Genomic DNA, 26,656 nt, shown 5'->3' on the forward strand with positions numbered 1-26,656 from the left:
TGAGGCAAAAAGAATTCCCACGTTTATTGAATTTTCTGCTATGAGTTATCCGATGTTCCGTAGTGGAAGTGACAAGTGAAGGTTTTCACATTAATTACATTACATACACATCATCTAATACTGAGTCAGGTGTGAACTCCACGTAAAGGCTCCTACACCCCTAACATTCAAGGCTTTCTAACCAGTGTGGATTCTGTAGTGTTCGATGAGCTGTGAGCCAAGAATAAAGGCCTGCCCACATTCTCTACATTCATAAGGTTTGATCCCAGGATGAATTCTCTGATGTTCTGTAAGTTGTGAACTACGAATAAAGGCCATTCCACACTCCCTACATTGGTAGGGTTTCTCACAAGTATGAATTCGCTGATGATGAGTCAGTTGTGAAACACGAATAAAGGCTTTCCCACATTCCTTACATTCATAGGGTTTGTCACCTGTATGAATTCTCTGATGCTGAATAAGGTATGAACTACGACTAAATGCCTTCCCACAGTCCTTACACTCATAAGGTCTGTCACCAGTATGAACTCTCTGATGTCGTGTAAGCTGTGCGTGTTGTCTAAAGGCCTTCCCACATTCCTTACATTCGTAGGGTTTCTCCCCAGAATGAATTCTTTGATGTCGAGTAACTTCTGAGCTATGAATAAAGCCCTTCCCACATTCCTTACACTCATAGGGTTTCTCACCAGTGTGAATCCTTTGGTGGACAGTAAGCTGTGAATGCTGTCTAAATGCTTTCCCGCATTCTTTACACTGATAGGGTCTAGCACCTGTATGAATTCTCCGATGAACAGTAAGTTGTGAGCCACGAATAAAAGCCTTCCCACAGTCTTTACATACATAGGGTTTCTCACCTGTGTGAGTTCTTTGATGCAGAATAAGTTGTGAATGCTGTCTGAAGGTCTTTCCACATTCTTTACATTCATAGGGTTTGACACCAGTATGAAGTCTTTGATGTAGAATGAGTTCTGAAGTACGGCCAAAGGCCTTCCCACAGTCCTTACAGTCGTAAGGTTTCTCACCTGTATGAATTCTCTGATGTTGAACAAGGTGTGAGGCACGACTAAAGGCCTTCCCACATTCCTTACATTCAAAGGGTTTTTCACCAGTATGTGTTTTCTGATGCTGAATAAGGTGTGAGCCACGGCTAAATGCTTTCCCACATTCACTACATTCAATCAGTTTCTCACCAGTCTCACTGTTCTGATGTAAAGTGAGGGAAGCAGGATGCTCAAAAGTGGGCACGTTTTCATATGTGACTTTTACTTGCTTGAAACAGCATTCCTGAGTTACTTGGTGTCTTTCAAACTGGCCTTTGTATTTCCAGTCATCTCTCAAACTGAAGCCATCAAAATCATAGCATTTAAGGCTTTCCATTATCTCCCAATTGAATGACTCTACTTCAGAAATATCTTTTTGTGGAAATTTCTCACACCTGGACTCTAGCTCTGAAGAAGAAAAAGAATACAAACAGTTTTATTCTTTAAAGAAAAATAAAAAATTCTATAGCAGATCAGAGAGACAAAATGAAAGTCACCTTAAAAACTGAATGACTGGGCACCTGGGTGGCTCAGTGGGTTAAGCCTCTGCCTTCAACTCAGGTCATGATCTCAGGGTCCTGGGATCAAGTCCTGCCAAGGCTCTCTGCTTGGCAGGGAGCCTGCTTCCCCTCCTCCCCTCTGCCTGCCTCTCTGCTGGCTTGTGATCTCTGTATGTCAAATAAATAAATAAAATCTTTAAAACAAACAAACAAACAAACAACTGAATGATTATATAAGTCTCAAATATTGCTGTGCAATTTCTTTCTATTTTTTTTTTTTAAAGATTTTGTTTATTTATTTGACAGAGATCACAAGTAGGCAGAGAGGCAGGCAGAGAGAGAGAGAGAGGAGGAAGCAGGCTCCCTGCAGAGCAGAGAGCCCGATGTGGGGCTCAATCCCAGGATCCTGAGATCATGACCTGAGCTGATGGCAGAGGCTTAACCTACTGAGCCACCCAGGTGACGCCCCTATATATATTTAAATTGAGGTAAGATTCACAAAACATAAATCCCCCCATTTTATTTATTATTATTATTATTTTTTAAGATTTTTATTTATTTATTTATTTGACAGACAGAGATCACAAGTAGGCAGAGAGGCAGGCAGAGAGCAAAGAGGAAGTAGACTCCCCGCTGAGGGAAGAGGCCTCCTGCAGGGTTTGATCCTAGGACCCTGAGATCATAACCGGAGCCAAAGGCAGAGGCTTTAACCCACTGAGCCACCCAGGTGTCCCAATCCCCCCATTTTATTTTATTTTTTTTTAAGATTTTATTTATTTATTTGACAGAGATTACAAGTAGGCAGAGAGGCAGGCAGAGAGAGAGGAGGAAGCAGGCTCCCTGCTGAGCAGAGAGCCCGATGTGGGGGCTTGATCCCAGGACCCTGAGATCATGACCTGAGCCGAAGGTAGAGGCTTTAACCTACCGAGCCACCCAGGCATCCCTGTCATAATTTTTAAGGCAATAAAGAGGGCATTTGATAGGATATCAGAAAAAAAAGAATTCAAGGTTAAAAGCACTAAGTGATGTAATAAAGGATGGACTGTACTGATAAAAGTTTTGCAATGAGACTCTATTTTCATCTTTTACTGCAAACATTTCAAGTTTGCAACGAGGATCTATATTTCATTTTTACAAAAATGTAAAATGCAGTAATATTACTTATAATAAAAGAAATAAGGGCGCCTGGGTGGCTCAGTGGGTTAAAGCCTCTGCCTTCGGCTCAGGTTATGGTCTCAGGGTCCTGGAATTGAACTCTCTGCTCAGCAGGGAGCCTGCTTCTTCCTCTCTCTCTGCCTGCCTCTCTGTCTACTTGTGATCTCTGTCAAATAAATAAATAAAATCTTAAAAAAAAAAAAAAAAAAAAAACAGCTCAGCTCTCAGAATTTCATAGTACCAGTGCAAAGAAAGTTAAAAGGACACGCAGACCCTGATCCTGAATGATATAATCAAAAGGGTTAGACGTAAACAGAGAGGCAAGTGTCCTACCCAAGGAATACTAGTTTTAAATATATGTGGGGAACATTTTGCAAAATTGTAACAACTTGACTTAGTGACCACACTGCAAGAGAAAAGACAGTGGTGTGATTTGTTCTTTGGGCTGAGAAAATAGCTGCTAACACAGAACTCCATTCTCATTTAAAATATCCTACAACAGGGGTGCCTGGGTGGCTCAGTTGATTAAGGATCTGCCTTTGGCCCATCATGATCCTAGGGTGTTAAGATGGAGCCCCATACTGAGCTCCCTGCTCAACGGGGAGTCTGCTAATCCCTCTCCCTCTGGCCCACCCCCCTGCTCTCTCTTTCTCTCAAATGAATAAATAAAATCTTTTTTAAAAAAAGATTATTTTAAAATCTAAAAATTATTTTAGAATCTATTAAAAACATTTTTAAAAAGATTTTATTCATTTATTCAACAGACAGAGATCACAAGTAGGCAGAGAGGCAGGCATAGAGAGAGAGAGGAGGAAGCAGGCTCCCTGCTGAACAGAGAGCCCGATGTGCGGCTCGATCCCAGGACCCTGGGATCATGACCGGAGCCGAAGGCAGAGACTTTACCCACTGAGCCACCCAGGCGCCCCTGTTAAAAACAGTTTTTTTTTTTTTTTTTTTTTTTTTTTTAAAGATTTTATTTATTTATCAGAGAGAGAGGGGGGGAGAGAGAGAGCACAGGCAGACAGAATGGCAGGCAGAGGCAGAGGGAGAAGCAGGCTCCCTGCTGAGCAAGGAGCCCGATGTGGGACTCGATCCCAGGACGCTGGGATCATGACCTGAGCCGAAGGCAGCTGCTTAACCAACTGAGCCACCCAGGCGTCCCTAAAAACAGTTTTTAAAAAAGATTTTATTTATTCATTTGAGAGAGAAACACACACAGCGAGAGAGGGAACACAAGCAGGGGGAGAGGGAGAAGCAGGCTTCAACCAAGCAGGGAGCCCGATGCAGGGCTTGATCCCAGGACCCTGGGATCATGACCTGAGCCGAAGGCAGACACTTAACCACTGAGGCACCCAGGCGCCCCTCATAAAAGAGAATTTTAAGGGTGTTCTTTAGCTAAAGAAAAAGAAATCCCAGATTAAAGTAAATAATAATAACAACAACAACAGAAGTTGGGGAGTATTCAAAGTAGTCAAAGAGTAAGTATTCAGTATTATAATATGTAATATATAACATGTATTGCATATTATAATATTATATGTATAATATAATATTATTCAGTATTATAATACTGAATAAATATTCCAATATTGTCTAGTATGTGCTAATTAATGACACTTGATAACCTTTACTTAGTGATCACTACTGCCTGCCACTCTTCTGGGCTGTTTCACATTATTAATTCTTGTAACACTCATAATAATAAGCACATGAAGAAGGCTCTGTTTTTAACTTATTTGCAGAGGAGAAAACTGCAGACAGAGAATCTAAGCAATTTACCTACACACAGATCTAGTAATTGGCAGAGCCAAGATTTGTTAAGTCAGTGCCAAGCCAAGTCAGTGCCCTTAGCCACTATGTGACCTTCTCTCTCATTAAGAGAATAAATGAATTGCTAAATTGGGTAAAGTGAGCTGTTTTAAGAAAATAAATTTTTTTTTTTAAAGATTTTATTTATTTGTCAGAGAGAGACAGTGAGCACAGGAGACAGAATAGGAGGCAGAGGGAGAAGCAGGCTCCCTGCTGAGCAAGGAGCCCAAAGTGGGACTCGATCCCAGGACACTGGGATCATGACCTGAGCTGAAGGCAGCTGCTTAATCAAATGAGCCACCCAGGCATTCCAGAAAATAAGTATTTTTTAAAGGATGAAGTTACTTGCAAGAAAAAGGATCCAAAGAACAGGTAGAAAGGCAGCCACTAGGGGAGAAGGGAGCAAGTCCCTTTTTGAAATGGGAGGAAACTAAGTAGGAAGAAAGAAGAGAGGGATTCGTGAGGGCAAGGGCAAGGTTCCCTTGGGATTGGATGCTGACAAGATCTTTGCTCTTCCTGTCTTTATGTCTCAGGCCATTGTGCCACAATTTTCGGTATGGTTTGGAGGGAAGCTTCTCAACAATAACTCAAGCTACTGCTATCAGTCGACTCACCCACTGGCTATTGTTCCCAATGACCTCCCCCACTGGATCACCCCTCGCTCACCTGGACACCATGGTCCTGTCATATCATTTGTAATCATCCAGGGTTCTCTCCCTTGCTCCAATAAGGAAATGACATCGGGCTTAGAAATGGAAAGTCCTGTTTACAGGAAAAGAAATGGAGCATGATTGTCCTGTTCCAAAATTCACACCCAGTCCCTTGGTCACCAACAAAGAGAGACAATCTGAAGGAAGGAATGAGGGAAGGAAAAAAGTTGCCCAAAGGATAGGAAGACAGAGGTGTTCATGGAGCTATCCATTTCCATTTCCATATAGCACAAGCAATTCCCCTGGGAACAGAGAGCAGAAATTCAGCCAGAAACTTGTAAGTCTCCCTAGAAATTCACCATGAAGATAATAAAATTCCAGAAGGCTAGACCGGAATTATTTCGAGTAGTTAACTGTAGTGGTCATTCTCCATTTGCCCTCTCCTCCCCTCTCAATCCATTCCTCCCTGTTCTTGGTCCTGCTCTGTGCCCCAGGCAGTTTACCTGTAAGGACTGTACTATCCTGACCCCATGGTTTCCCATTGGGTTTGGCATATGGAAAGTATCAGCAGGAGGCCAGAGGGTAGGATGAGAGAGTTCTGGGTGTTTATCCCTCTCCCTCCCTCCTCTGGCAGGGGAGTTCTGGAAGTGGCTACAAATGCCACCAGCTGTGCCCTTCTCCATGACTCCAGCTCTCACCACTGTCCAGTGGCAGTTTTCTCCCTTTACCAGAGGTAAAGGTAACAATCCACCATTGCAGTCCCTGGGTGTCTAGTTTCCTCTCTGGCCCTGAATTACACAACATCCTTACCTAGCGAGGCCAAGTTACTGAAGTTCTCCAGAGTCACATCCCTGTACAAGTCTCTCTGGGCAGGTTCCAGGCACTTCCATTCTTCCTGAGAGAACTCTATGGCCACATCCCTGAATGTCACCAATCCCTGAAATAGTAAGCCCACGCATTACTAGTAAATGAAAGGACTTTTGTTTTTTTGATTTATTACGAAAATTTTCAAAATATTTCACAAAAGTATACAGAGTAGGATAATGACCCCCCCTGAATCCATGGCTCTGCTTCAACAATTAACATGACTTTGCAAATTTTGTTTTTTATTTTTTCCCTTCTCTGTGCTTTGTTTTGTTTTTGTTTTACCCCTGGTGTATTTTGAGGGAGAGCCTACATAGCAAATACCAAACATCACAGTATTTTAGTAGCTAACAGATTAGCCTTTTTAAAAAAAGCATACCAGCCAGAATATCATTATCATACTTAAAATATATTTTTACAGTTGGTTTGTTCAAATCAAGATTCAAATTAGATCTACGCATTGCATTAAGAGGGAGAGAGGGAGGAAGGGAGGAAGGAAAAATTCAAATCACAAAACTGGGAGAAAATACTTGCAAATCTTTTATCTGATAAGGGACCTACGTCCAGAATATATAAAGAACTCTTATAATACAACAACTTACAATTCAAAAAAGACAAAACAATTAAAAACTAAGCAAAAAATTTGAGTAGTGATTTCTCTCTCTTTTTTTACGATTCTATTTATTTATTCATGAGAGACACAGAGAGAGGCAGAGGCAGAGGGATAAACAGGCTCCCTACTGAGTAGGGAGCCCAATGTGGTACTTGACTCCAGCCGAAGGCTGATGTCCAACCAACTGAGCCACTGAGGTGTCCTGGAGTAGTGATTTCTTCAAAGAAGATCTATGAATGGCCAATAAGCCATTTGAAAAGATGTTCAATACCACTAATCATTAGGAAAAAATAAATCAAACCCATAAGAGGAGGCCACTTCATATCCTTTAGGATGACTATTACCAAAAAACCAAAATAACACATATTGGTGAGGAAGCATTCCTCCAACCTCTGGAATGGAGGAACTGGGAATGAGAACAGGGCTCAGTGAGACAGGGAAGTTTCAGCATAAAGAACACAAATGTTCATATGGTTTGAAAGGAAGAAAGATTATTTCAGGGATAGAGGTAATTTCAACTTACCTGTGCCATGGCTTCTAGAACTACCTGAGCTGTTCTGATTTCTTTAGATTCTTCTCTTAGATAAGTGCAGAGTCCAGAAAAAGCAGATTAGGGGGAAAAAGGGAAATCTCTCATTAATTGAGCTTGCCTGAGCACTTCTCCAATGTCTCTGCTCTGATTCTCTTGCCCTCCCCCTTGTCCTACCACCCAACACTAATATCAAGAACTACAGAGTTGGGTGCCTGGGTGGCTCAGTGGGTTAAGCCGCTGCCTTCGGCTCAGGTCATGATCTCAGGGTCCTGGGATCGAGTCCCGCATCGGGCTCTCTGCTCAGCAGGGAGCCTGCTTCCTCCTCTCTCTCTCTGCCTGCCTCTCTGCCTACTTGTGATCTCTCTGTGTCAAATAAATAAATAAAATCTTTAAAAAAAAAAAAAAAAAAAAAAAAAAAAAAAAGAACTACAGAGTTAACAAAACCCAGCCACTCCCAAAACTCTAGGTAAACTAAGAGATGGATCAATGAAGATGTGCTCCAGCACTCACGTAGAATCCAACTGCCTTGGCAGGATAGATTCCAGCCTGAACAGTTCCTTGTCTTCTTCTTCTTCTTTTTTTTTTTTAAATACTTTTAATTTATTTTTTTTTTTAAAGATTTTACTTGTTTATTTGAGAGCATAAGAGAGGAGAGCATCAGAGGAAGAAGCAGACATCCTACCGAGTAGGGAGCCTAGTGCAGGACTCGATCCTGGGACTCCAGGATCATGACCCTAGCCGAAGGCTGTTGCCTAACCAACTGAGCCACCCAGGAGCCCTGAACAGTTCCTTGTCTTGCCGATGTTAATCTATACTCTATATGGGGCCTAGATGGCTCCCACCTGGTCCAAGGTGATCTTCCTCTGCAGCTGCTACAAGGAGGACCAAAACTCAGACTCACTTACTTTACCCACTAAGGCTGAAGGCCGTACCCACAGGCCAGGAACATAGCAGTGCAGGTATAAGTTAATTCTCAAGGAGGCTAAACTTTGAGAAAAAGATATCCCTAAACAAAGTCTTCCAGCTTTTCCGGGATAAACAGGGAAAATCTCCTGGGTACGTTCCTGAATCTACTCCCCCCCCCGCTTTTTAAAAGATTTTATTTATTTGACAGAGAGCGAGAGGGTGAGTGAGTACACAAGCAGGGAGAGCAGCAGAGGGAGATGCAGATTCCCTGCTGAGCAAGGAGCCCAACAAAGGGATGGATCCCAGGACTCTAGGATCATGACCTGAGCCGAAGGTAGACGTTCAACTGACTGAGCCACCCAGGCACCCCTACTTCCAGAAAGAAACACCACCTACACCAGAGGCTTCATCAAAGACTCCAACCTTGGCTGGGCTCACCAGTCAGGAATAAGAAAATCACAGTAAAAGGTATCTTACAAACACATCTGAATACCCAGAGTATTGACCTGAATGGGAACTCAAATTCTAGAAGCCTCTTGGGCCAGTACTCCTAACTTTCCATCTAAGCCTCCCCTCCTGCTTTCTCACAGAACATCACTTCCTCACTGGCTGGTATTTGATAAGACTGGAGTTCTGTGAAAAATCACCTGTACCTCAAAGTAACAAGAACTCCAGGATTTTAAGGAGGGTAGTAAGGCTGGTTCTAATCAGAGGTGCAAGAAGCTTTCTACGGTTTGCGGATGGGTGGGTCAGAAGAAAGACTAATTTACTCAATGGCAGTGGTGTCAAGGAAAATGTACTATAAGTTGAAGAATATGAATTGGAACATAAAAATCAGAGAGCTTCATTAAGCAGAAAAGGTACAGAAGAATATTCTGATCGGTGAAAGGCAATGACAGTGGACTAAAGTATTTGGTGTATTGTTTGGAATGCGTTCTATAGTTTGGGGAAAGGTCTAGACCAGTGCTATCCAACAAATCTTTCTGCAATGATGGAAATCTTTGTATCTGTACTGTCAATAACGTAGCCATCAGCAATTAAAAAGTGCCTAGCATAACTGAGGGATTGAATTTTTTTCCTGAATTTTAATTAAATTTAAATTTAATTAGTTCTAGAATCTAGAGGAAGATAATGCTGGAGATGACATCAGGGGTTGGAAAATGAAGACAAATGAATGAAATAAGATAATAATGAGGGCAAAGACCAGGTCTCATCATCACTGTGACTGGCACTCGCCACAGTGTCTGGAGAAGAAGGGTCCAGTGAATGAATACTAACTTAAATATAAACGTTTGCTTTTCACCCAGTAAGGAATGGAAGGCCACTGAAGAATTTACAGAGGGAAGTGATAAGGCCAATATAGCCAGATTCTTTTAGTGGAGAGAAGCAAAATTGGAGTCAGAGAGACCAAGTGAAAGGTGCTTATACTTTTGTAAGCAAAGAACCTGACCGGGATAGTGAGAGTGGGAATAAGGAGAAAGGGTATAATTTGAAGATGTAGAGAAGTAAAATCAACAGGCTCTGGCATCTGACCAGATATGTAGGCAGAGAAAGAGAGAGGAGTCAAAAATTCTTTCAGATTGACTGAGATCCTACCTCAATTGGCATGGTTCTAGGTGTGGGGAAGATAATAAATCCAGTCCCTGTCCCAGTGCATCTCACATTCTAATGGAAAGAGACAATAACAAATTGATACACTGACACTGATATTCCTATTTAGATATCAGGTGGCCAAAGACCTGTGGAGAAAAATTAACAGAAGAGTAAGATGATAGGGAGCTTAGGGAGAAGGAAAGGTGGCCCGAGAAGGCTCTTCATTGATGTGATATGCAAGGGCAGACTGAATAGAGTGAAAAATGCAGGTATCTGAGAGGAGTGCATTCCTAGATTAGGTAACAGCAATTGTAAAGGCCTTAAGGCAGAAGCAGGCTTTCTTGAATTAATAAAGAGACTAGGGTGGCTGGAATGGAGTGGGCAAGAGGAGGAGGATCAGAAGCTCACTTGGATGAGAGGTAGCTAGAAGCTGGGTCACATGGGGTTTGTGCACCACAGTAAGAACTTCGGTTTTTTACTCTTTAGTAAGACAGAAAACACTAAAATGTTTTAAGACAAGGAATGGTGTAATCTGATTTACACTGACAAGGATCACTAAGAAGACAAGGGAGGAAGGAGGGAGACAAGTGGAAGGTTACCGCAGTAACCCAGGCAACGGGTGAGCTGGTAGGATTTGCTACTTTTAGTTATGAAAGCAAAGAAAAAAAAAAAAGAGGAAGAAGAAGAAGCCATGATGACACTAAGCCGTTTGGCTTGAGTATGAGGTTGTCATTTTATAACATTTTATAACATTTTATAACACAGAGAAGCATGAGAGGAGCAGGTTTGAATAAACCAATTATGATGAGTTGTGTTTTAGACTTTAGTACTTGAGATTATTATTAACCATCACATGCACAGTGGATTTTGGTTTATAAATATCCAGCAAGGCAATGTTAAACTAGGTATGTCCTCTGATGAAGCAATTCCATAGCTGAGACTATCTGAAAGACATGTGGGGGCGACATGAGACACTGCTGACATCGGAAACAACTTGGAGAGAACTTAAAAGGAGGACTGATTAAATAAATTACAGTATATTCACACCATAGAAACAGACTTGCCATAAAATGAACAACACATATATTTGCTGATGTTAAGACGTCAAACAACTTTGGGTGAATAAGGTAGCTAATGAAACAGTATGTATAGTGTAATCCTATTTTTATAGAAAGAATATACCTATGTTCTATATACACACGTGTGTGTGCCCATAAGATAGACTGAAAGGGTTTTCAATTACATTTTTCAACATTTGTCTCTAGGGGTGTATCTACAAAAAGAATCTTTTTTTTTTCTATATTCTCAAGTTTTCCCTTAAGCATATGTTTTATAATCACAAATAATAGAATATATACCTTCCTCTTCATTAGGGGGATGAATTATAAAAGGAAATATGCATGGAATGATTTATGAGTGATAGTGAGGTGCCTTTGGGAACTTAGATGCTGAAGGAGCTTGATTTCCTCCATTAGTTCTAGAGCCTTTGAGAGGCTTGTTCTCAAACAATAACTTAAAGCTCCTGACTTCCCACAGGGAAAGTGAGCTTTCACATGAAAAGCTTCCATTTCCCTTAGTCTCCTCACTCACCTGTACACAGAGCTCTTGTCAACCCTCAATCCAGGATATCCTCCTTGCTCCAAAAAGAAATCACGCTTAATTTACAGAAGCAACTTCCTACAGATAGAGAAAGAAATGGATCTTAGCCAGTGTTGTAGACATTAACTGAATTACTACTGTTTCACCATTATCCAGTTTTCCTCTCCTTTTGGGCACAGAGATGACATTTTCCAGACTCCTGCAGTGAGGCAAGGCCATAAACTGGTTTTGGCCAATGGAATCTGAGCTAAGGTGATGTGTGTCCCTGTCCCTTCATTCTGAGGCACTGGCTAGACTGCACAGTTCTCCAGTCTTTTACTCTCTGATGTGTAGCCTAGGGGACTGTGTGTCAGATGGTACAGCTATAGATTGGTGGAGTCTGCTTTGGTCTGGGACCCTGCCTACACTAATACACATTAGACACACAGCATGATCAAGTTAATAACAAGTTACTCTGTAAGTCCCTGAGATTTGGGGGTTGTTTGCTACTACAGCATAACAGCCTAACTAATATACTAATTCAGCTATTATGACCATATAAAAATTCAGACTCTGGCCTATGGTCAATGTGAGAAGGAAGAATTTTTTTAAAAGTCAGAGGAAGCTTCAGAAATAACAGCACAGGGGTGCCTGGGTGGCTCAGTGGGTTAAAGCTTCTGCCTTTGGCTCAGGTCATGATCTCAAGGTCCTGGGACTGAGCCCCACATTGGGCTCTCTGCTCAGCAGGGAGCCTGCTTCCCCCCCCCACCCCTGCCTGCCTCTCTGCTTACTTGTGATCTCTGTCAAATAAATAAATAAAAATCTTCAGAAGTAACAGAGTAGTACTGGTTCATTTCCAACTCTATACACTTCAAAGATATTTTTCACACTGTGTGAAATCTTTCATGTTGTATTGCATTTTATGGATGTAAACATACTTTTTTCTAAAATAAACATCAACCAAAAATCATTACAGTAAGAGATTTATATATTCTCAGGCAATATTCAGTATCCTAAGTAAGACAAGAGCAGATAGGTTAAATAAATTAAAGATTTCTATAGAATAGTAATTCTTAGTACTCACAAATTTTGTAATGTAATACTTAACATAAAAATGTTTTGGATAGGGGCGCCTGGGTGGCTCAGTGGGTTAAGGCCTCTCTGTCTTTGGCTCGGAACATGATCCCAGGGTCCTGGGATCGAGCCCCGCGTCAGGCTCTCTGCTCAGCGGGGAGCCTGCTTCCCTTCCTCTCTCTCTGCCTGCCTCTCTGCCTACTTGTGATCTCTGTCTGTCAAATAAATAAATAAAAAAAACTTAAAAAAAAAAATGTTTTGGATATGATTAAATGAAAAAAAAAAAGCAGGTTACAAAAAAGCTGGGCATCATGGGATCCTATTTGTCAAATATAAAGATATATCAATACAAACAATAGAGACAGACAAAGTAGATGAAAAATATCTAGGGAGTTTTATCCTTAAAGATTACTTTGGTTACCTCTGGGCTATGATTTTCAATGTTCTTAGTTTTACTTAAGTGTATATTTTTTCAATAACTATGTTATTAATTTTTAAAATTTTGTGTTGTTTTTTAAAAGTTTTTTCTATTGAAGTGATCTCTACACCCAAAATGAGGCTCGAACTCATAGCCCTGAGATCAAGAGTTACATGTTCTCCCAACTGAGCCAGGCAGGCACCCCAATTTTTAAATGATTTGTTCGGTTCTGGTAAATGTAAGCTATTCCCAAATAGCAATGAAAAAGAAAATACTTACTTTTCTTTTTTTTAAACAATCTTTCCTTGAACATGAAATAACAGCTCAGGATATTCTAAAATCAGTTATATTTTCACAGAATGGCTTTTGTTTTTGCTTTTTTTAGCTCCCGGTAGTTGCAAACTTCTTGATTTGGTAGCTATATTCATGTGTGCTGTAGTTGAGCCTGGGAAAGAATGAAAAGTCATTAGGGCCATGTCCTACTGATGAGCAGTGCTTCCTTTCAGCTCTTCTTGTCAGGTGAGTCTGCCATGTTTCTGCACTTGCCCAACTATTCTCCAAACAACTACAAACTCATTTTGCCCCATTGGTCACACTTTGGATCTCTGATGATTGAAAACTGCAAGTCCTGTATAGGACTCAAGAACACTAATTTCCCTTCACAGAGCTTTTATGAGATCAATTTGACTTAGACATGACAAGACATGACAATGACTGCCCTGGTCATACAAGTTGTTTCCTTCTTATGAATTCTCACAGCATACTATCAGGGTAAATAGTGCCCTTTATCATCCTTTACTTTGAACATTTGTATACCAGTTTTATCTCACCTATTTAAACATTTTCACTTTAAAAGTAAATACAGGGGTGCCTGAGTGGCTCAGTCAGTTAAGCTCCAACTCTTGATTTCAGCTCAGGTCATGATTGAAGGCTTGTGAGACTGCTTAAGGTTCTCTCCCACTCTCTCTGCCTTTCTCTCTCTCTCAAAAAAAAAAAAGGTAAATAGAGACTATAACTTTTATTTAAAAAAAATTTTTTCCCCTTATGTAATTTCACCCCCAACGTAGGGCTCAAACTTACAACCCTGAGATCAAGAATCACATGCTTGGGGCGCCTGCATGGCTCACTGGGTTAAGCCTCTGCCCTAGGCTCAGGTCATGATCTCAGGGTCCTGGGATTAAGCCCCACATCGGGCTCTCTGCTCAGTAAAGAGCCTGCTTCTCCCTCTCTCTCTCTGCCTGCCTCTTTGCCTACTTGTGATCTCTGTCTGTCAAATAAATAAATAAAATCTTAAAAAAAAAATCATGCTTACTGATCAGGCTAGCCAGATGCCCCAAGACTATAAATTTTATTTTATTTATTTTTAATTTTTAAAAATGATTTTATTTATTTGACAGAGGGACATCACAAGTAGGCAGAGAGACAGAAAGAGAGAGAGGGGGAAGCAGGCTCCCTGCTGAGCAGAGAGCCCAATGCAGGGTTCGATCCCGGGATCCAAGGACCATGACCTGAGCCGAAGGCAGAGGCTTAAATGCACTGAGCCACCCAGGCACCCCTTATTTTTAATTTTTAAAAAAGATTTTATTTATTCATTTGAGAGAGAGACAGAGTTAGCATGGAGGTGGGCAGAAGGAGAGGGAGATGGACAAGCAGACTCTCAGCTAGGCACAGAGCCTAATACAGGGCTTGATCTCAGGACCCCAAGATCATTACCTGAGCCAAAGTCAGTTGCTCAACTGACTGAGCAACCCAGGCACCTCTCAAGACTATAAATAGCATTTTGTGTCCTTGAGTTCTAGATTAGGATTTTGCATCTTTGCAAATTCTTAATAAATGTCTAATGTCCCAAAGGAATTCATTATAAAAATACATGACGTGGTATATACAAAAATACTTTTGGGAATAGCTCATAATTGAATTACAGAAATATAAACACTCTTTAATAGACAATAAAATGAATAAATTAAGGTACATCTTGATAATGAAATACTAAGCAGTGATTTTAAAATACAGCAGTACCAGGGAGCCTACGTGGCTCAGTCAGTTAGATGTCTGACTTCAGCTGAGGTCATGATCTCAGGGTCCAGGATCATGCCCAGTGACTGGCTCAGTGCTCAGTGCTATCTCCCTCTCCATCTGTCCCTTCCCACTGCTTGTGCTCTCTCCCCGCCCCCCTCAAATGAATAAATAAAATCTTTTCAAAAAATACAACAGTACTACTATGGTCAATGCATTATTTATTTATTTGACAGAGATAAATCACAAGTAGGCAGAGAGGCAGGCAGAGAGAGAGAGGAGAAAGCAGGCCCCCTCCAAGCAGAGAGCCCGATGCGGGACTCGATTCCAGGACCCCGAGATCATGACCTGAGCAGAAGGCAGAGGCTTAACCCACTGAGCCACCCAGGCGCCGTGGTCAATGCATTATTAAATGAAGCAGGCAGGTTATAGGATTTATATGTAAGTGATACCCCTCTATAAAATCACACAGAAAAAAATATTTGAAATATATCCATCAAAATACTAAGAGCATAATGGGGCACCTGGATGGCTCAATGGGTTAAAGTCTCTGCCTTCAGCTCAGGTCATGATCTTGGGGTCCTGGGATTGAGCCCTGCATCAGGTTCTGGGCTCTGCGGGGAGCCTGCTTCCCCTACTCTCTCTCTCTGCCTGCCTCTCTGCCTACTTGTGATCTCTGTCAGCAAGTTTCTATTTTTGCATTGTTTATACTTTTCATAATAAAAATCATAACAATATTGTTTCCATTTAAAAATAAATTACCATAATGGTAGTTGGTATTTATTATCCCAGCAGTAGGAAAATTATGAGCAATTGAGAAAATGTCTTTGACATGAATAGGGACAGAAAAGGAAATTAGTGTGATTGAAACCAATAATAACTAAAAGTTCTGTAACAGTCATTTAAATGTTGACTCCTACCCCCTGGTACATTGATACATAGCCTCATTATCAAGAACATTCTGTGAATGACCAATTTTCAGGAGAGTTCAAATTAATAAGACAGTGTATGCAAAGCAGAAAGCATTGTGTCAGATATACAGTGAATTTCTCTGTTCAATCACTAACCAGAAAATTTTTGGTGGGGTCTTTGCAAAATTTGAGCACTTTTTAATTTATCATTTTGTTTATGATATCCTTTTCCTTGTTCTGATTAATACTTTGTAAGCATATATGTATATATTTTTAGATTTTTAAAAAAATTTTTTATTTATTTGACAGAGATCACAAGTAGGCAGAGGGGCAGGCAGGGGGGGGTGGAAAGCTCGCCACTGAGCAGACAGCCCGATGTGGGGCTGGATCCCAGGACTCCGGGATCATGACCTCAGCCGAAGGCAGAGGCTTTAGCCCACTGAGCCACCCAGGTGCCCCCGTAAGCGTATTTTTTATTAGCTGGATAATACTCCATCATGGGGATGTAATAGATGGAGGAACATTCCTCTTCTATTTCCCTATTGTAGGGTGCAAATTTTGGATATCTCAGAGGCTATTACCAGGTATCTACTGTCTTATATTTTAGACCTGTGGTTTTAAATTTTCAGGGGTCTTAAATCTCTTTGAGGTGGCGCCTGGGTGGCTCAGTGGGTTATGCCTCTGCCTTTGGCTCAGATCATGATCCCAGAGTCCTGGGATTGAGCCCCGCATCAGGCTCTCTGCTCAGCAGGGAGCCTGCTTCCTCCTCTCTCTCTGCCTGCTTCTCTGTGAAAATCTTATGGAATCTTAAAACTTCTTCCAAGAAAAAAATCAAATGAATAAATATCTGCAAAAATTATGCATATAATTTTATGGAGTCTGCAGAGCCCTGACGTCTAAGGGTGGGGACCAAGACCTTATTTAAAACCCTGCTATAACAACTAACTCACAAACATTAAGTATACTAACGATATTTTTTTAATTTCTCATAGTTTATCAAAAGCACAATAAGGATTTGGCTTGAAGCAAATTTAAGACAACCCAAAACCCAAAATGCCCCAAAATCAAATTAGATCTGGTCACTGCAAGAAACTTTTTTTTTTTTTTTTTTTTAAGAGAGAGAGAGTGAGCAGGAGTGCATGGGTGGGGCAGAGAGAGTAGAGAGAAACTCTTAATCAGGCTCCACTCCCAGCACGAGCCCAATATGGGGCTCTATCTCACGAAACTGAGATCACGACCTGAGTTAAAATCAAGAGTCAGACGCTTAACTGACTGAGCCACGCAACCATCCCGACTGCAACAAATGTCTATCCTTATCCAGACTTCCAGGATGTGGCTGTACCAGACATGAAAATATACTGCAAGGTCTCTTTAATTAAAACAGCGTGGTAGCAGTGCATAAATAGATGAACAGACCAGTGGAGCAGAACAGAAGGCATAGAAATAGTACCAAGCATATCTGGAAATTTATTATATGATGAAAATGAATGAGATCACAAGTTTTTAATAATGGTATTGGGGAAACTGGGTAGCTATTTGAAAAATATAAACTTAAATCCATTCCTCCAAACTTAAATCCATTCAACTCCAAACGTATCAGAGATATAAATGGAAAAGATGAAACCATACAGATATTAGAAAAGGACACAGGTAAATTCCTCTTTAATCCTGGGGTTTAGAAAGTCTTTCAAAGTCCATAAGTAATAAAAAAAATTGGTAAATTTGATTATATAACTTTAAAAAAATTGAATTGCAAAAAAACACCATAAACAAAGTTAAAATACCACTGACAATTAAAAGAAAATACATGTACCATGCATCACAGATGAAGGACTAATATCCTTCATCTGTGATGAATTCTTTTTTTTTTTTAAGATTTTATTTATTTATTTGACAGAGCAAGATCACAAGTAGGCAGAGAGAGAGAGGAGGAAGCAGGCTCCCTGCCAAGAAGAGAGCCCAAAGCAGGACTCGATCCCAGGACCCGGAGATCATGACCTGAGTCGAAGGCAGAGGCTTAACCCACCTTAAGAGGCTTAATGCCATCCAGGCACTCGACGAATTCTTAAACATTGAGACAAAACTCCAAAAAACTGAAAGAAAAATAGGAAAAAGATATGAACACATAGTTTGCAGAGAAGATGTAAAAATGCCCCTTATGCATATGAAAAGATGTTCATCAACATAGTACTGGAAGTCTTAGCCAGAGCAATTTTAGGCAAAAAAAGAGAGGTAAAAGGCATCCAAATTGGAAAGGCAGAAGTAAAATTACTTCTATTCTTAGATGACATGATCGTGCATGTAGAAAACCCTAGAGATTCACACATTAACACGAATCTGTTAGAATAAACAAATTCAGGGGCACCTGGGTGGCTCAGTGGGTTAAAGCCTCTGCCTTCAGCTCGGGTAGTGGTCTCGGGGTCCTGGGATTGAGCCCCGCTTCAGGATCTCTGCTCAATGGGGAGCCTGCTTCCTCCCTGCCTGCTTGTGATCTCTGTCTGTCAAATAAATAAATAAAATCTTTAAAAAAAAAAAAAAGAATAAACAAATTCAGCAAAGTTGCAGGCTTCAAAGTCAACTCACAAAAATCAGTTGCATTTCTACACAGTAATAATGAAATATCTGAAAAGAACAGTATCAAAAAGAACAAAATACTTCGGACTAAACTTAACCAAGGAAGCAAATGACTTACACACTGAAAACTACAAAACACTGCTTAAAGAAATGGAAGAAGACATAAATAAATGATAAGATATCCTGTTGCCCAAGGACTGGAAGACAAATTCCTATGTTGAAGCTGGAACACCTACTGTCACTGTATTTGAAGAGAGGACCATTGTGGAAGTAATTAAAATTAAATGAGTTTATAAGGGTGGGGTCCTGGTACAATACTATTAGTATTCCTATAAAAAGAGACACTAGAGTGGCGCCTGGGTGGCTCGTTGATCCCGGGGTCCTGGGATCGAGCCCCACACTGGGCTCTCTGCTCAGCAGGGAGCCTGCTTCCCTTCCTCTCTCTCTCTCCGCCTCTCTGCCTACTTGTCATCTCTGTCAAATAAATAAATAAAATCTTAAAAAAAATAAAAAAGAGACACTAGAGAGAGCTTGCTTTCTCTCTCTCTCTCTCTCTCTCTCTCTGTCTTCCTGTGAAGACACAGCAAGATTGTGAGCATGTGCAAGCCCGGAAGGGAGCCCTAACTAGAAACCAACTATGCTGGCACCCTGGTCTCAGACTTCCAGCCTCCCTAACTCTGAGCAGCCTCAGCTGACCAAGACAGATACCAATACTACCTAAAGTAATATACAGATTTAATGCAATCCTTATCAAAACTCAATGATTTTTTTTTTGTAGAAACAAAAAAATTCATCCTAAAATACACAAAGCATCTGAACGAACAGTCTTTTATTTTTTTTAAAGGAACAGTCTTGAAAAAGAACAAAGTTGGAACACAGAACACTGCTGGTTAGAACAGAAAACACTGATTTCAAAACATTACAGGGGTGCCTGGGTGGCTCAGTGGGTTAAAGCCTCTGCCTTTGGCTCAGGTCATGATCTCAGGGTCCTGGAATGGACCCCTGCATTGGGCTCTCTGCTCAGTGGGAAGCCTGCTTCCCCCTCTCTCCCTCTGCCTGCCTCTCTGCCTACTTGGGATCTCTGTCTGTCAAATAAATAAATAAAATCTTAAAAAAAAACTCATTATTACAGTAATCAAAACAGTGTGGTACTGCCATAATGTCAGATATCTAGACCAATAGCATAGAATGGAAACCCTTGCATATGTGCTCACATACTTTTCAACAAATAGCACCAGTTAAACTGGGTATCTATATGCAAAAGAATGAAGATGGACCCCTATTTTTGTACTATATACAAAAGTTAACTCAAAAAACATATCAGAGATCCAAACGTAAGAACTAAAACTATAACTCTTAGAAGAAACCATAGGGAAAATTTTTCACAATGTTGGATGTAATTAATTAACCTAATGATTTCCTGGATATTTTAAAGAAAGCAAAAGCAACAAAGGAAAAAAATAGATAGGTTGTGGACTTTATCAAAATTAAAAAACTGTGTGTTAAAGGAAACTATCAACAGAGTAAAAAAACAATCCATGGACAGGGAACAAGTATTTGTAAATCATGTGTCTAATAAGGGATCAATACTTAGGATACAAAAAAAAAAAAAATCCTACAACTCAGCAACAAAAACCAACCCAATTAAAAATAGGCAAAGGACATTTCTCAAAGATATTCAAATGGCCGAGAAGCACATGAAAAGATCCCCAACATCACTAATCATTAGGCCAATGCACAGCAAAACCACAACATGGGGCACCTGCCTCGCTCAGTTGGGTTGTGAATTTGAGTCTCATGTGGGGTACAGAGCAGAGATTACTAAAAAAAGTAATAAACTTAAAAGAAATTCACAATGAGATACCACTTCATGCATATTAAAATAGCTATCATAAAAATACTTTAAAATGTAAATATAGGGGCGCCTGGGTGGCTCAGTTGGTTGGGGCCAACTTGTGATCTCTGTCTGTCAAATAAATAAATAAAATCTTTAAAAATACATAAATATATAAGTATATCAAGTGTTGGCAAGGATGTGGAGAAACTGGAATCTTTGTCCTTTGCTGGATGGAAGATAAAATGGTTTAGCATCTGTGGAAAATGGTGTATGCTGATTCCTCACAAAATTAAACATAGAATTACTGTGACCCAGCAATTCCACTTCTGGGTATGTACCCCCAAGAAGAGAAAGCAGGAATTCGAACAGGTATTTGTTAACAAATGTTTGTAGCACTATTATTCATAGTAGCCAAAAGGTGGAAGTTAAAGGAGGGAGTTAAAGTTAAGGAGGGAGGGGCAATTGGGGAGTTATTGTTCAATGGGAGCAGAGTTTTAGTTTTGGAAGATGAAGAAAGTTTTGGAGATGGATCATTGTGATGGCTGCACAACAACATAAACGTACTTAATGTCACTGAATGGTACATTTAAAAATAGGGCGCCTGGGTGGCTCAGTGGGTTAAAGACTATGCCTTCAGCTCAGGTCATGATCCCAGGGTCCTGGGATCGAGCCCCACATCGGGCTCTCTGCTCAGCAGGGAAGCCTGCTTCCCCCTCTCTCTGTCTGCCTCTCTGCCTACTTGTGATCTCTCTGTCAAATAAATAAATAAAATATTTAAAAAAACATAGGCCAGTTTTATGTATATTTAAATTTTCTGTATATTTTAATGTATATTCAAACATAAAAACCCCCAACAAACTAAAGAAATTGGTTACCTACAATGAGCGAGTGGGAACAGTCTGGGAAGAATGGAGTAACAGGACTGCGAGAGAAGGAATGGTGGAAGAGTGATTGGGTAGATCTTTTGTCTAATTATGGCTTTTAGGGATGCCTGGGTGGCACAGGTGGTTAAGCATCTGACTCTTGGTTTCAGCTCAGGTCATGATCTCAGGGTTATGAGATCAAGCCCTGAGTTGGGCTCTAGCTCAGCATGGAGTCTGCTTAGGTTTCTCTTTCTCTCTGCCCCTCACATCCCACTGCATGTCTGTGCTCTCTCTCTTTCTCAAATAAATAAACCTTAAAAAAAAAATAATTAAGGCTTTTAGAACCATAGTAATGTTTCATATAGTCAAAAAATAATTAAGATCAGTCGGGATGTATGTGCGTGTAAATCCAAAATACAATACAAATAGTAACAAATGAACCTATCTATATTACAAATCAGTAACATTATCATATAGGAGGGTATAGGGAAAGCTGTATTTCCACTATATACTGTAAGACTAAAGATTAAAGTAACTGTACGAGGTATGGGAGTGTAGGTCGGCAATTTTTTTAAGTTTAAAATCAATTAATTAAAATATAGGGTATTGTTAGTTTCAGAGGTAGTTTAGTGATTCATCAGTGCATTTAACACCCAGTACTCATTACATCAAGTGCTCTCTTTAATGCTCATCGCCCCATCACCCCATCCTCCCACCCACCTAACCCTCAGTTTGTTTCCTATAGTTAGGAGGCTCTTATGGTTTGTCTTCCTCTCTGATTTTGTCTTATTTTAGGTCAGCATTCTTTTTTTTTTTTTTTTTTTTTTTTTTTTTTTTTTTTTGACAGACAGAGATCACAAGTAAGCAGAGAGAGACAAGGACCTGCTGATCAGGACCCTGGTATCATGACCTGAGCCGAAGGCAGAGGCTTTAACCCACTGAGTCACCCAGGCGCCCCTTAAGTCAGCATTCTTAAACTACTTTCTACTTAGGACTGAGAAAGTAGATAAATATATTGTGGTTAATAAGAGTCAACGGTTTTTTTTTTTTTTTTTTTAAAGATTTCATTTATTTATTTGAGAGAGAAACAGCGGGGAAGGGCAGAGAGAGAGGAGGGAGAGGCAGACTCCCTTCTGAGCAGGGAGCCCCATATAGGCCGATCCCAGACCCCTGGGATCATGACCTGAAGGCAGACACTTAGCCACCAAGGTGCCCCAAGAGTCGACTTTTCCAATGTCAGAGAAAGGAGTTACCAAAAAAAGTAAATGGAGAAGGCTGGAATAAACCCTCAGTGTTAAACTGGAATTAGAGAAATCATATGAAACAATGAATTATCTGTATAGATATTCACACAGGTAGATATAGGGGTGTGTGTGCAATGTAGATACATATACTTCATAGCTGAGGTACTTCATACTTCATACCTAGAAGCAATGGGTATATTTAATCTTGGTTTCTAAATACCATTTTCTACTAAAAGGAGCCAGTGTTCCCTGGAAATGTACATGTTCCAGAAATGGGGCTAGAAAAGTATAAACAGAAAGTTAGGGGCCCATGGGGGGGGACCAGACACACAGCTTTCTTGATATAAGAAAAGTCATTTTCGGGAGCTCCTGGATGGCTTAGTGGGTTAAGTCTCTGCCTTCAGCTCAGGTCATGGTCTCAGAGTTATGGTCTCAGGGTCCTGGGATCCAGCCCTGCATTGGGCTCTGCTCGGGGTGTGGGGGGGAGCCTGCTCCCCTCCCCCCCCCCCCCGCCTGCCTCTCTGTCTACTTGTGAGCTCTCTCTCTCTCTCTGTCAAATAAATAAAATCTTAAAAAAAAAAAAGAAAAAGAAAAAGTCATTTTAGGCCTCTGGCCATCTTGTGAAAGAATGTAAGAACAAACGGCCACTGTCAGGCCAGGAGATAACCTAATCATACCAGGGATGACAAATAAGCGGTAAAACTCACCAGGCTGATTTAAAAGTGAAAACTAACCTGATGCATATTCTTTTTTTTTTTTTTTTCTGATGCATATTCTTGAATTGTATTTGTAGGATCTAAACCCCTTTGAGCACTCAGATACCAGACCAGTTGGAGCCAGATAACTGATGATGCTGTCTTTTGCCAGCCCTCATGACTTTGACTCACAGTCAGTCATTTCAAGATGACTTTTGCCTGTGTTCCATGCTGTATTCCCCATTGTACAAGCCCCTTTGTTAACATATAGGCACCCTTAGCTTAAAACTTCCCCAATTCTTTTGTTTAGGGAGACACTGCTTTAGGGAAAATCCCTGGTGTTCTCCTTTACTTAGTGTAAAGAAAACTCTTCCTTTTCCTATTCTTTGACTGGTTTTGTCTTTGGGCTTGACACCCACCAAGAGACAAATCCAGTTTTGGATAACAAAAGTACAGTATCAGCTTGAAACATCTCGTGGTGCCAGAAAATATGGCAGTATTAAAAAAAATAATAATAGGCCACCTGGGTGGCTCAGTGGATTAAGCCTCTGCCTTCTCAGGGGCCTGAGATCAAGCCCTGCATCAGGCTCTCTGCTCAGCAGGGAGGCTGCTTCCCCCTCTCTCTGCTTGCCTCTCTGCCTACTTGTGATCTGTCAAATAAATAAATAAAATCTTAAAAAAAAAAAATAATAAAGGGGACACATTGAAAGCATACAGAAGTCAACTTAAAGGAGCTCCCAATGGCCAGATCTGGGGCAATTTGAGCAAAGACACAGTGGCAGTAATTAATTATAATCTACAGAGCTAAAAAAAGAAAAAAAAATCCAATTTATATATACACAAATGATTTAGTAAATAAGTGGGGGAGAAGGAAAATCACTTCTAACAGTAGGATCCTATTTAATAAATCTGGAAGGAAGGATGGAAATTTTAAAAATCACCATTTGGCGGATAGCCTGTAATAATATTTTCATGGAAAAAATTATCAATGAATGTTAAGATTTGCAGGTAGAAGTAAGATGAAAAGCTGAAAAGCTTAAGGTACTTCTCTACCAGGCACACATTAATTACGATGGGAAAAATAGTGACTTTGTAGTGTTAAAACAGACACCAACCACTTAATCAAGTGATTAAAGTTACCACTAGTAATGAGGCAAACTGACCTCTTGATCTCCTGATATGATGCACTGATAAGAACATATCACTTGTGGTGCCTGGGTGGCTCAGTGGTTTAAGCCTCTGCCTTCCGCTCAGGTCGTGATCTCAAGAGTCCTGGGATCTAACCCCCCATCAGGCTCTCTGCTGAGCAGGGAGCCTGCTTCCCCCCTCTCTGCCTGCCTCTGTCTACTTGTGATCTATGTCTGTCAAATAAATAAAATCTTAAAAAAAAAAAAAAAAGAACACATCACTTTTGGGGTATTCTCGTCCCAAAAGCATACTCTGAATTTAATCATAAGGAAGCATCAAACAGCCTCAAATTGGGGAACATTCTACATTGCAGAATTTACAAGATAAATGGTCAGTACTCTTCAGAAGTGTCAAAGTCAAGTAAGATAAATAAAGACCAAGGAATTGTGCCAGGTCAAAGAAGACTGTGCAGACTTACTAACTGCAACATATGATCCTGGATTGGATCTTTGTGCAGAAAAACAATAGTGAGGGACACTGATGAAATCTGAAAAAAGTTTGTAGATTAGTTAGTTATAGTGTGTCAATATTAATCTCTTGCTTTTGATTATGTACTGTGATTATGTAGATGGTAACATAACCATAAAATGGAAAAATGGGGAAGCAGGTTGAGAATATTTGGGAATTCTGGGGGGTTTGGGTGCTTCAGTCAGTGGAATGTGCAACTCCTGATTCTGGGTTTGTGAGCTTGAGCCCCATGCTGGGCGTAGAGAATACTTAAAAATAAAATCTTGGGGCACCTGGGTGGTTCAGTGGGTTGGGCCTCTGCCTTTAGCTCAGGTCATGATCTAGGTGTCCTGCTCAGCGGGGAGCCTGCTTCCCTCTCTCTCTCTCTCTGCCTCCCTCTCTGCCTAATCTCTCCCTGTGTCAAATAAATAAATAAAATTAAAAAAATAAAATCTTAAAAAAGTATATAAGGGAATTCTATTTTTTGCAAGAGTTTTAAGTCTAAAACTAATTCAAAATGAAAAGTTAAAAAAATTGTAATGAACATTAGGTGTGCGGGAAGCAGGGGGTATATGGACCTTCAGTTCACCTCGAGGACTCTCAATAATTTACTCCAATGGCAAAATACTGGTGACCAGGTCACTTTGGGGGAAGAGATGCTAGGCTAGAAGTTTCAGGGGAAAAAAAAAAAAAAAAAAGAAAGAAAAAGAAAAGCACATCATGAAAAAGAAGATGTCTCAGGGAAAGAAGAAAAACTCATGCATCTTGAAATTAGCTTTTGGATGTTCCATAGCAATTCTTTCCTTTTCTTCTCAACATCTTTTTGGAGAAAACTTTTTTAAAAAGTAATCATAAGTAACCAGAACATTTTGATCTCCACACAGGAGACAGAAGTCTGAGAAGACTGGACATCATGTCCAATCCCAGTGTCACAAAGGTTGAGCCTATCACTGACCAGGGCCACAGTCTTCACAGGTTCTGCAAGGGTCAGTATACTGGAGTCACATGCACCTCACACTGGCACACTTGGTGGGACACAAATGGTCAGTGTCACACAAACATAACCACAACCACGCATTCACTCAGACATATACAAGGATACAACCATACAATCACAGACACCTCCAGGCTCTTATACACAGTCACAATCTCAACCCCACTAAAAAGACAGTCACTCAATTCTACTCACCACCATGACACACAAAGTCACTCCCATATAGTCACAGCCTTCCCAAACCAATATCCACAAATGTCTCTCACAATCACAATCACATACCGACTTGGGGGACACATATAATCACTAGCACTCCAGCCCACCCAACACCAACCAGTCATAACTGAACACTCACTCTGAGACACAGTAACACTCACACAGGCAAAGAAAGACAAGTTACACTTACAAACACAGCACCACACACAGTAACCGTTTCACAGACACACTCAAAGGGGCACAAGAGGGATACACACGCATTGTCACCATACAGTCACAGCCACACAGCTGCACACAATACCACACGTGGCTACAATATTGTGGAACCAAAACCATATGCTCACCCTGGAGACATGGAATCATAACCGCAGAGACACCCGCACCAGTCTCAGTCTCAACCACACTCACACCCCCCAAAACAAGGCGTACAGTCACACATACACAACAGAGACACAAGCAGTTATCACTCCACAGTAGCAAGGACCCCACACCCCAACACACAGTATCGCACATGGTTACACAAACACAACCAGACTTACACTCTGGAGACAGGTGGCCACAACCGCGCACTCAGTCACCCACACCTGGTCATGCAGGCACAAAGACTCATTCACAATAGGCATTCTCAGCCCGCAGCCGCCTGCGCTCACAGACCAGAGGCTCTGGACACGCCCCGTCCCCGCCCCGGACTCCCAGACCCCTCACCTTCTGCCTCCCCTTGGTCGCGTCCGGGTCCCTGTGGAGCTAACGATCTCGCCACGACGTCAAGAAAGACGTAACGTCGGGCCACTGTGGCCTCTGGGAAACGTAGTCCAGAGCCAGACCAGACGCAGATAAGATGGCGTCCCCATACGGCGGAGCCTGAGTTTGGCCGTTTGACACTGCGGCTGGGGGAGCTTCAAAGACGGAGTCCCTGCTCCAGACCTCCCACCAGGCTTC

At 41.0% G+C, this 26,656-nt stretch overlaps 1 protein-coding gene across 6 annotated transcripts; it reads right to left on the reverse strand.

Annotated features, from left to right (window-relative positions):
* Window positions 1–26,562, reverse strand: ZNF565 (zinc finger protein 565). Of its 6 annotated transcripts, none has more exons than XM_059152500.1 (8): window positions 26,423–26,562; window positions 13,012–13,177; window positions 11,253–11,339; window positions 9,666–9,734; window positions 7,155–7,204; window positions 5,965–6,091; window positions 5,171–5,266; window positions 1–1,448 (listed from the first exon to the last, which is right to left on the reverse strand). In XM_059152500.1, exons 5-8 carry the CDS (start codon window positions 7,161–7,163, stop codon window positions 178–180), a joined length of 1,503 nt encoding a protein of 500 aa, XP_059008483.1. In that variant the 5' UTR covers window positions 7,164–7,204; window positions 9,666–9,734; window positions 11,253–11,339; window positions 13,012–13,177; window positions 26,423–26,562; the 3' UTR covers window positions 1–177. The 6 variants fall into 6 exon arrangements, with proteins under 6 accessions (XP_059008483.1, XP_059008484.1, XP_059008481.1 ...); XM_059152501.1 differs by having other exon boundaries at window positions 7,155–7,209; XM_059152498.1 differs by lacking the exon at window positions 9,666–9,734 and adding an exon at window positions 17,686–17,752 and having other exon boundaries at window positions 26,423–26,540.
* Between the last annotated feature and the right edge of the window lie 94 nt (window positions 26,563–26,656).

Source organism: Mustela lutreola, chromosome 16 (genome assembly GCF_030435805.1).
Source record: "Mustela lutreola isolate mMusLut2 chromosome 16, mMusLut2.pri, whole genome shotgun sequence".
Taxonomy (NCBI): domain Eukaryota; kingdom Metazoa; phylum Chordata; class Mammalia; order Carnivora; family Mustelidae; genus Mustela; species Mustela lutreola.

Bases quoted from the DNA above. Each gene is read 5' to 3' on its own strand.
- ZNF565 (XM_059152502.1), bottom strand. The intron at 5,267-5,964 runs GTAAGGATGTTG...TCCTGTAAACAG, and splicing joins CAGTAACTTGGCCTCGCTAG to GACTTTCCATTTCTAAGCCC. The intron at 1,449-5,170 runs GTGAGCGAGGGG...TTTCTTCTTCAG, and splicing joins GACAGGACCATGGTGTCCAG to AGCTAGAGTCCAGGTGTGAG.